This window comes from Colobus angolensis, unplaced genomic scaffold (assembly GCF_000951035.1).
Source record: "Colobus angolensis palliatus isolate OR3802 unplaced genomic scaffold, Cang.pa_1.0 Scaffold233, whole genome shotgun sequence".
Classification (NCBI taxonomy): Eukaryota; Metazoa; Chordata; class Mammalia; order Primates; family Cercopithecidae; genus Colobus; species Colobus angolensis.
The window spans coordinates 655,009-666,171 of record NW_012115522.1 but is presented as its reverse complement, the minus strand read 5'-3'; the positions used below and the strand labels follow the sequence as shown (position 1 = coordinate 666,171).

The window sequence follows — 11,163 nt, the reverse complement described above, 5'->3', positions numbered from 1 at the left end:
ATATATATTATATATAAATATATATATTTATATTATATATACAATGTATATAGGTGCCAAGGTGACTGGGGTGAACTTGGAATGGTTGGTTGCAATGGTATCAACTTGGTGGGTGTTTTTGGATAAGATATTAATCTCACAATACATTGGTGAACTTTAGGTAAAGCAGATTGTCCTCCGTTATGTGTGTGTGTGTATGTGTGGGGTGCTTAACCGGTAAGCAAGGGGGCCTCTCTCTCAACCTTCAGACTGTGTCTGAACCACTGGCTCTCCTGGTCTCCAGCCTGCCGGCCTCCACAGCACATTTTGGACTTCCCAAACTCCGTAATAGCATGAGTGAATTTCTTATAACAACTCTGTTTCTGCATGCTCACATATCCTATTATTCTGAAGAATCCAAACATGCCTGCTTACTCATTTTTCAAAAAGGTAAAGAATTAAAATGTTGACTTTTTCAATACTTTTGATCTTAGTGTCAAAAAATCACAGTAACACACTCTGCTGCCTTGTATCCAAAGCTGCCGCCTGACATCCCAGGAATGATACTGTGACACACAACGTCGGGAAGATAGAGTAATCTAAGTGAAAAATGTCATACACAAAGTGAATACGCAGTGCAGACCTACAATGTGACAAGATGTTATGGCAACACATAACAGAACACACAAAACTACTTACGTCTTCACAAAGGTGATGTTTTAGTCCAGTCTGATGAAATGAGTAGGAGATTGCCAGGTACAATTAAAGATTAAAGATGGGCAAATTCTTCTTCTTCTTTTTTTTTTCCTTTTCTTTTGATGGAGTCTCACCCTGTTGCCCAGGATGGAGTGCAGTGGCACGATCTTGGCTCACTGCAACCTCCACCTCCCAGATTCAAGCAATTTTCCTGCCTCGACCTCCTGAGTAGCTGGTATTACAGATGGCTGCCACCATACCTGACTAATTTTGTATATTTTTAGTAGAGCCAGGGTTTCGCCATGTCGTTCAGGTTGTTCTCAAACTCCTGACCTCAGGTGATTCACCCACGTCAGCCTCCCAAAGTGCTGGGATTATAGGCGTGAGCCACTGCACCCAGCCAACAGGGGCAAATTCTTTACTATTCCTTTCCACCTAGAGGTGAAGTTCAATTCACTTCCTCCTGAATCTGAGCTGGCCTTAGTGACTTGCTTAACCAATATTATGTAGCAGAAGTGATGTTCTAGAACTTCCAAGGTTAGGTCATAAGGCTTGTAGCATCTGCCCGGGATTCTCAGAACACTTTGACAGCCAAAAGGTTCCACTTAAGTCCACTGCTCTGAGACCGCCATGCTGAAGAGGCAACATGTAGGCACAGCTTTCCCTCATCTCTGCCTATGTGTCAGACATTTGAATAATTCCCTTTTGGACTCTAGACCAGCCTATTTGCCAGTTGAATATCACCAAATAACCCCTGCCAACACCAACAGAAGAACCAGCCACTGAGCCTAGCCCCAATTACTGATCCACAAATCATGAGATTTAAGATGGTCTCTATTATAAGATAGTTTGTTATACAGCAATTTTTTTTTTTTTTTTTTTGAGACGGAGTCTGGCTCTGTCACCTGGGCTGGAGTGCTGTGGCCGGATCTCAGCTCACTGCAAACTCCGCCTCCCGGGTTCACGCCATTCTCCTGCCTCAGCCTCCCAAGTAGCTGGGACCACAGGCGCCCACCACCTCGCCCGGCTAGTTTTTTGTAGTTTTTAGTAGAGATGGGGTTTCACCGTGTTAGCCAGGATGGTCTCGATCTCCTGACCTCGTGATCTGCCTGTCTCGGCCTCCCAAAGTGCTGGGATTACAGGCTTGAGCCACCACGCCCGGCTAGCAATTTTTTTTTTTTTAAGACAGAGTTTCACTCTTGTAGCCCAGGCTGGAATGTAATGGGCCATCTCTGCTCACTGCAACCTCCACCTCCCAGATTCCAGTGATTCTCATGCCTCAGCCCCCCGAATAGCTGGGATTACAGGCACACACCACCATGCCTGGCTAATTTTTGTATTTTTAGTAGAGATGGGATTTCACCATGTTGGTCAGGCTGGTCTTGAACTCCTGACGTCAGGTGATCTGCCTGCCTCAGCCTCCCAAAGTGCTTTTACTACAGGCGTGAGCCACCATGCCCATCCAGCAATACAATCATTTATCCAATCTTTCCTTCACTGTACTTTCTACCTGCTCTGGCCTTTTCCTCTACAGCCCCCACATTTCAAATCTTACCTAACCTCCTTTGTGAACCCTTTCTCGCTTTTCCCAGCAACAGTGCACTTCTGGTCCTCTGAATCTGTATCCTTTTACCTCTCTAATAATGTGTAATGAGGGTGGCAATCTCCTATTTGTTTAGGACAGTACTAATCTGTACCAATTGTGTAAATTGTCAGTGACACCCCTTTCACTCTTGAAAGTGTGCCATTTTAGTCAATAAATCATATAGTCATCCTGTACTTAACTGCTTTATTTGTATAGAAATGCTCTCTCATTCTAGATTATAAGGTTACTTGAAAGCAAGTAACATGTCTTTCCTTCGGTAAACATCTACTGTGCAACTACAACGTGGTCCATATTATACAACGTGCTGCCTTGTATTTTTTTTTTTTAGACAGAGTCTCACACTATTGCCTGGGCTGGAGTGCAGTGATGCTATCTTGGTTCACTGTAACCTCCACCTCTGAGGTTCAAGTGGTTATCCTATCTCAGCCTCCCAAGTAGCTGGGTGGCACCAGCCACCACGCCTGGCTAATTTTTGTATTTTTAGTAGAGATGGGGTTTCATCATGTTGGCCAGGCTGGTCTCGAACCTGTGACCTCAGGTGATCCACTCGTCTTGGCCTCCCAAAGTCCTGGGATTATAGGTGTGAGCCACTGTATCTTTACATTTCTTGGCGCTTTCAGTAATAGAGGTTGTTAAGCCACAACACCTCAAGGGCTGGGCCAGTTCAAGGACCGATGAGAAAGCAGACAGGAATTCAGATAAGGGTACTATACTTACTTTCTTTTTGGTTTACTATGGAATCAGCACAGAGGCAGCAGAAAGGATAAACGTGAGATTAAGAACACATGATGTTAAAATAGAGATGCCTACTAGGGCCTCCCATTTCCCTGACAGAGGCACATCTCAAGGTTGGGGCCTGTACAGAGTGAGAAACCCACCAGCAGAATGGAGCCTAGAACCTTGGTCCACTGTCTTTTAGGCTAGGGGAAGAGGGGAGAAGTGGCTACATTTGTCCACGCCCAAATTTGGGGATCCTATTTTCTTATCCCACCATAAATACATATAACTTCCTTGCTAATACCATATTTTTCTTTCATTTACATTGGGCCTACTGAAGAAGTCAGTGCAGGCTGGATGTGGTGGGTCACTCTAACAACTGTAAACTATTGCAATTAATTGAAAGGCAAATTCTTTGGAGATTCATGTTTGTATCTCCACAGTGCCTAATGTACTGCTAGATACCAGTGTTATTTAACCAAGATAAATAGGCCGGGTGCAGTGGTTCATGCCTGTAATCCCAGCACTTTGGGAGGCTGAGGTGGGCAGATCACCTAAGGTCAGGAGTTCAAGACCAGCCTGGCCAACATGGTGAAACCCCATCTCTACTAACGGTACAAAAATCAGCCAGGTGTGGTGGTGTGTGCCTGTAGTCCCAGCTACTCAGGAGGCTAAGGCAGGAGAATCGCTTGAACCTGGGAGGTGGAGGCTGCAGTGAGCCAAGATGATGCCACTGCACTCCAGCCTGGGCAACAGAGCCAGGCTTGGTCTCAAAGAAAAAGAAAAAAAAAAAGAAAGTGCAGTAACTGGCCATCACTAACCAGAAAGACAATCAGTAAAAGCTTAACAGAACACACAGTAAAGAATTCAGTGGGCCCGGCGTGGTGGCTCACGCCTGTAATCGCAGCACTTTGGGAGGCCAAGGTGGGCAGATCACGAGGTCAACAGATCAAGACCAGCCTGGCCAACATGGTGAAACCCCATCTCTACTAAAAATACAAAAATTAGCTGGGTGTGGTGGCATGTGCCTGTAGTCCCAGCTACTCAGTAGACTGATGCAGGAGAACTGCTTGAACCTGGGAGACGGAGGCTGCAGTGACCTGAGATTGCACCACTACACTCCAGCCTGGCAACAAAGGGAGACCCTGTCTCAAAAAAAAAAAAAAAAAAAAAAAGAATTCAGTGACACTGGATGACTAATGAAAATCATGGAAAAATTTAACTAGCCGGTAAAACCTAATAGAAATAAAGTGTTAAAGACCTAAATGATTTCTAGGCTTTTCTTCCAACTCAACCATTGATCTGCTAAATGTTTCGTTTATACCTTTGATCTTTATTTTTATACGAGAACTCTATTTTCACCCCCGTAAGCACAGGCAACTGATTCTCCAATGTGAAATATCCCTAGAAAATAAACCAATTTCCTGTGTACCAGTTAAAGCTCACAGTAACAAATTTTATAAGAAGAAAAAGCTGTTAATTTTATTTTCAAATTTTTGGAAGATTTTCAGAAAAAAATAAAATGACAAGAACACATACAAATACTGAAATTATTCATTGAACTATAAACACTGAGAGAGGAAGGAACTTTTGAAGTATTTGAATCCACCTCCTTCTGAAAGTAGGAATCACTTCTAAATGTCTCTCATATCTCTTTCCAAGGTGGGTTTTTCCAGGAGGGTCCCAGCCTCCTCAAATCTTTCCCAAGTTTGATGCACTTCATCTCATAAAAATAATGCATACTTTTTTTTTTTTTTTTTGAGACAGGGTCTTGCTCTGTTGTCCAAGATTGAGTGCAGTGGCATGATCAGGACTCACTGTAGCCTCACCTCACCCAAGCTCAAGTGATCCTCTCACCTCAGCCTCCCAAGTAGCTGGGACTACAGGTGCACACCACCACACTCGGGTAATTTTTTTTACTTTCTGTAGAAATGCGGTCTTGCTATGCTATGCATGCTGGCCTCAAACTCGTGGGCTCAAGTGATCCTCCTGTCTTGGCCTCCCAAAGTGCTAGAATTATAGGCCTGAGCTACTGGGCCTGACCATAAACCATTTTTAATGATTAAAAAAAAAAAGAAAAAAGAAAATAAGGCAGGCCGGCTTCTCACATTACATACCTTTAGAAAAAGGTCACATCCTTGAAGCAGCTTTGTTACATGCAGAGCACAGTACTGGTTTCAAAAAATATATAAAGGTTCTGTGCACTGGTATTGTTTACATGTGAAGAATTGCCATCAACTTCTATGAAAATTAGCAGGTCGGCACAGTGGCTCATGCCTATAATCCCAGCACCTCAGGAGGCCGAGGTGGGCAGATCACCTGAGGCCGGGAGTTCGAGACCAGCCTGACCAACATGGAGAAACCCCATCTCTACTAAAAATACAAAATTAGTCGGGCGTGATGGTGCAAGCCTGTAATCCCAGCTATTCAGGAGGCTGAGGCAGGAGAATCGCTTGAACCTGGGAGGCAGAGGTTGTGGTGAGCCGAGGTAGTGCCACTGCACTCCAGCCTGGGCAATGAGAACAAAACTCTGTCTCAAAAAAAAAAAAATTAGCAAGTTCTATTCATTCAAGTACATTAAGTTAATTGTACTTCACAAAGTTTTATATTTGGGATGAGGTTAAAACAGAAAAAAAAAAAAAAACACTAGCACAGAGCTGTTAATAAAAAAAAAACTTGAAAATATTAATTATTGTGAGATGTGACCAAATGAAAATCAATCCTGGATAACATTATAAATCTCTAACTCCATAAATAAGTTCTACTATGTACTAAAAATTTCCACTATCAGAAGATCCTGATTAAAATAAAGAAATACATAAAACTGAAACAGTAAGTCAATGTGATTATTTGGTTCATTTCAGAAGATCTATGGGTCCTGCTGCCAGCCACACGCGTCTCCGGGTTCTCAACGAAGTGTGACTAGCTCTTCTGAAGAGGTAGGGTGAATGGCGACTGTGTTGTCAAAGTCCGCCTTCGTTGCTCCCATCTTCACCGCAACGGCAAAACCTTGCAGCATTTCATCACATCCAAGTCCCTGCATATGGATCCCAACCACCTGGGAAAAAAAAGAGAAACATCTTCTTTTCTTTTTTTTTTTGAGACAGAGTTTCGCTCTTGTTGCCCAGGTTGGAGTGCAATGGCATGATCTCAGCTCACTGCAATCTTCACCTCCCGGGTTCAAGCGCTTCTCCTGCCTCAGCCTCCTGAGTAGCTGGGATTACAGGCATGCACCACCACACCCAGCTAATTTTGTAATTTTAGCAGAGATGGGATTTCACCATGTTGGCCAGGCTGGTCTTGAACTCCCAGGCTCAAGTGATCCACCCACCTCAGCCTCCCAAAGTGCTGGGATTACAGGCATGAGTCACATTGTCTGACTGATACTGTGATCTTAATTGATCTTAATTGAACCTATAAAGAGCCTCTGGTGATGGCTGGCTCTTCATATTATTCCTCTCCATATCGCAGTTCTTAGTCTTGAGAAGAATGGACTAATAATGTTTGTCAACTAAATGAATGATAACTGGTATGAAGAAATAGAAGGAGCCTTCATGATTCAATATCCAGAAATCATAGGCTACTGAGGAATGTTCATGGCACCACCATGCCCAGCTAATTTTTGTATTTTTAGTAGAGACAGGGTTTCACCATGTTGCTTAGGCTAGTCTCAAACTCCTGAGCTCAGGCAATCCGCCTACCTCGGCCTCCCAGAGTGTTAGGATTACAGGCATGAACCATAGCGCCTGGCCTCTCCTCTTTTTTTTTTTTTTTTTTGCTTTAAGATGGAGTCTTGCTTTGTCGCCCAGGCTGGAGTGCAGTGGCATGATCTTGGCTCGCTGCAACCTCCGCCTCCCAGGTTCAAGTGATTCTCCTGCCTCAGCCTCCCGAGTAGCTGGGATTACAGGCGCCTACCACCACACCAGGCTAATTTTTCTATTTTTAGTAGAGATGAGGTTTCACCACGTTGGTCAGGCTAGTCTCAAACTCCTGACCTCAGGTGATCCACCCGCCTCGGCCTCCCAGTGTGCTGAGATTACAGGTGTGAGCCACCATGCCCAGTATCATCCTTATGTTTTAAAAGGAGTGGAACCTCCTTCTAGAGGAAATATTATGAAGAACCCCAAAATACGTATAAGACAGATCAAAGTGGGCCTGGCCAGTTGAATCAGAAGGCTTACCGGCTTGGTCTGCCTCCTTTCCACCCCTGCAAAATACTGCCATCCCTGTCCATTTTGTAGAGCACTTAGTTTGCTGGATTTTTCCTTACCTTTTCTTCCTTGTTAGCACAGACCATTTTCATCACACATTTTGTTTTCCTTTTGGTAACTGCGTGATACATCGGGGTAAAGCTGGTTGAATAGATCTTCACATTTTCTTCTCCATATTTATGAATGGCCTCATCTACAATGCACATTAAAAAAAAGCATCTATCAGAAAACTAAATAATTACACTGAACTATCAAAGAGGGAGATGGCCAGAAATAACATAAATTGAACCAAACCACGAGGAAATATCAAACCACACCAAAATGAGAGGCATTCTACAAAATAAATGTCAGTGTCATATAAGACAAAAGAAAGGCTGAGGAATTTTGCCTCTAGATGAAAAGAAAGGCCGGGCACAGTGGTTTGTCCCTGCACTTTGAGAGACGGAGGCAGGTAGATCGCTTGAGCCTAGGAGATTGAGAACAGCCTGGGCAACACAGTGAAACCCTGTCTCTACAAAAAATTAGCCAGGCATGGTGGTGGTGCAGGTCTGGTAGTCCCAGCTATTCAGAGGCTGAGGCCAAAGAATTGCTTGCACCCAGCGGCAGAGGTTGCAGTGAGCCAAGGTCGTGCCAATGCACTCCAGCCTGGGTGACAGCGGGAGAGTTTGTCTCAAAAAAAAAAAAAAAAAAAGAAAAAGAAAAGAAAATGATACTTGGTTTACGTAAGGGCCAGTTCTTAGGAAAGATATATTTGTGTGTGTGTGATGTGTGTGTGCAGAGCGAAAAATATGAAAAAGCAAAAATATTAAGGTTAGAGAGGAGTCCTTTGTACTATTTTTAGAGCTTTCCTTTAAATTTAAAATTAGTTCAAATAAAAAAGCTAGAAAAAAAAGATCAAAGAGATAGGGTGGCGTGAAGGAAAGATACTATACACTCGAAGTGGTAGTAGGTGAAAAAACTGGAACTATGACAAGAGAGGAACCAAAAAGCAACGTAATCTGGGACTGAGATAGGTCTCATCAGCTGACAGAGACCTAATTTAAAGTTGGGGGCAGGGGAAAGAGGAAGGAAACTACAAATTACCTTCAGTTTTTAAATACCGACCTTCCGTGAGTCCCACTGTCCCAATAGGGGGGTGGCTGAAGACCACAGTTGGGATGTTGTTATAATCTAATTTGGAATCTTCCTTATGTTCAAAAAGTCGATGGGCAAGTTTTCGGCCAGCAGCTATTGCAACTATGGAGATATTTTAAAATCAGTGTTTATCTTACTGTCTATTTTAATATAGCTAAATTGTTCCACTGGCCATTTACCCATCTAGCTTAATGCCCTAGTTCTGACAGTTTCATGCCATTGTTCATTACACTATCTAGATTACAGTGAAGACATACATGCCTCAGCAAACAACTCAAAATGACTGGCTTATGAGAATTCTATACATTCTATTACAGGTTGAGCATCTCTAATCCAGAAATTCAAAATCCAAAATCCAAAATGTTTTGAGCACCATGATGCCACAAATGGAAAATTCCACACCTGACCTCATGTGAAGGGTTGCAGTCAAAAACGCAAAATCGCACTTTGGGAGGCCGAGACGGGTGGATCACGAGGTCAGGAGATCAAGACCATCCTGGCTAACACGGTGAAACCCTGTCTCTACTAAAAATACAAACAATTAGCCGGGCGAGGTGGCGGCGCCTGTAGTCCCAGCTACTAGGGAGGCTGAGGCAGGAGAATGGCGTGAACCTGGGAGGCGGAGCTTGCAGTGAGCTGAGATCGAGCCACTGCACTCCAGCCTGGGCGACAGAGCAAGACTCTGTCTCAAAAAAAAAAAAAAAAAAACCGCAAAATTATGTCTCATGCACACAATTATTTAAAATATCGTATGAAAATAAATAAATAAATAAATAAATAAAATATCGTATGAAACTACCTTCCACTATGCGTATAAGGTGTATGTAAAACAGATGAATTCCGTGTTTTGACTTGGGTAGCATCTGCAAAATATCTCATTACGTATATGCAAATATTCCAAAATTTGAAATTGAAAACACTTCTGGTCCCAAGCATTTCAGATAAGGGATGCTCAACCTGTCTGGCCCCACTCTCAAAAGACACATTCACAAGTTCTACTTACCTGGCAGTTAATCTACTTAATTAAGATATTAGCTTTTCAATACAATATTTATGGAACAAACTATATTAGTTTTGAGCATCTTTAGTTCTATTTTATAACCGTATTAACTTGACAGTAATTAGTTTTGTTTTGTTTTGTTTTGTTTGAGACGGAGTTTTGCTCTTGTTGCCCAGGATGGAGTGCAATGCCGTGATCTCGGCTCACCACAATTTCCACCTCCCAGCTTCAAGCGATTCTCCTGTCTTAGCCTCCCAAGTAGCTGGGATTACAGGCATGCACCACCACGCCCGGCTAATCTTGTATTTTTAGTAGAGACAGGGTTTCACCGTGTTAGGCAGGCTGGTCTCAAACTCCCGACCTCAGGTGGTCCGCCCACCTTGGCTTCTCAAAGTGCTGGGATTACAGGTGTGAGCCACTGCACCCGGCAACAGTAATTTTCTTTTTTTACTTAAAAGTTTATTCTTGGCTGGGCGCAGTGGCTCATGCCTCTAACCCCAGCATTTGGCAGGGCTGAGGTCAGGAATTCCAAATCAGCCTGGCCAACATGGTGAAACCCCATCGCTATTAGAAATACAAAAATTAGCCAGGTGTGGTGGTGTGTGCCTGTAGTCCCAGCTACTTGGGAAGCTGAGGCAGGAGAATCACTTCAACCGGGAGGCAGAGGTTGCACTGAGCTAAGATTGCGCCATTGCACTCCCATAGTGCTGGGATTACAAGCGTGAGCCACTGTGCCTAGAATCTTTATTATTATTATTATTATTATTATTATTTTTAGACGGAGTCTCACTCTGTTGCCAGGCTGGAGAGCAGTGCGCCATCTCGGCTCACTGCAACCTCTGCCTCCCGGGTTGAAGCAATTCTCGTGCCTCAGCCTCCTGAGTAGCTGGGACTACAGGTGTGAGCCACCACGCCCAGCTAATTTTTGTATTTTTAATAGAAAAGAGGTTTCACCATGTTGGCCAGGATGGTCTCAATCTCTTGACCTCGTGATCCGCCTGCCTCGGCCTCACGAAGTGCTGAGATTACAGGCATGAGCCACTGTGCCCAGCCAAATCTTTATTTTTTTTAATAGAGACAACATCTCACTATGTTGCCCAGCCTGGTCTCAAACTACTAGACTCAAGCGATCCTCCTCCTTCAGCCTCCCAAAGTGCTGGGAGCCACCACACCCAGCCAAGAGCAAGAACTTTCTAAAGGAACTAAAAGGGTTTGAGTGTGTGACTGGCATAGGTTTCATATCCTGATATAAGGCCCTGGGACATACTGGAATCGCTGATGAGGTTCCAGAAGGGTACAGATTAATAGTAGATCAAGTGGCATCATTAATGGATAGAGACGGGACAGAGCTTGAAATGGTGCTTAGGAAGCGGGTTGAGGTATGGGATGCGGGAGAGAAGGAAATCAGTCTTGGTTGCATCAAGACCAGTCATACAAGAATGACAATCTAGGCTGTGTGCAGTGGCTATTGCCTGTAATCCTAACATTCTGGGAGGCTGAGGCAGGCGGACTGCTTAAGCCCAGGGGTTCAAGACAACATGGTAAAACCCTGTCTCTACAAAAAAATGCACCTGTGATCCCAGCTACTTGGGAGTCTGAGGTGGGAGGATCACCTGAGCCCAGGAAGGCTGAAACTGCAGTGAGCCCGTGATCATGCCACTGCACTCCAGCCTGGGTAACAGAGTGAGACTCTGTCTCCAAAAAAAAAAAAAAAAAAAAAAAAAAGCAATCTAAATTACTTCTTCCAAATGCCACTTCCTTCCACTGCCACCAAGCACAAGTCTGCTCCTAACTTAAGAGAGTTCCGCAAAGGGTCATCA

The 11,163-nt window shown here is 43.8% G+C and overlaps 1 protein-coding gene across 1 annotated transcript in view; it reads right to left on the bottom strand.

Annotated features, from left to right (window-relative positions):
- Positions 1 to 4,453: 4,453 nt before the first annotated feature.
- GSR (glutathione reductase) overlaps positions 4,454 to 11,163 on the bottom strand; it is a 67,230-nt gene continuing 60,520 nt past the window's right edge. Inside the window, exons 11-13 of the mRNA XM_011944537.1 lie at positions 8,314 to 8,445; positions 7,269 to 7,402; positions 4,454 to 6,056 (exon numbers count right to left, since the gene is read on the bottom strand). Of these exons, the coding sequence (XP_011799927.1) occupies positions 5,907 to 6,056; positions 7,269 to 7,402; positions 8,314 to 8,445 (416 nt within the window). The 3' untranslated portion in view covers positions 4,454 to 5,906. The remainder of the gene's footprint in view (positions 6,057 to 7,268; positions 7,403 to 8,313; positions 8,446 to 11,163) is intronic.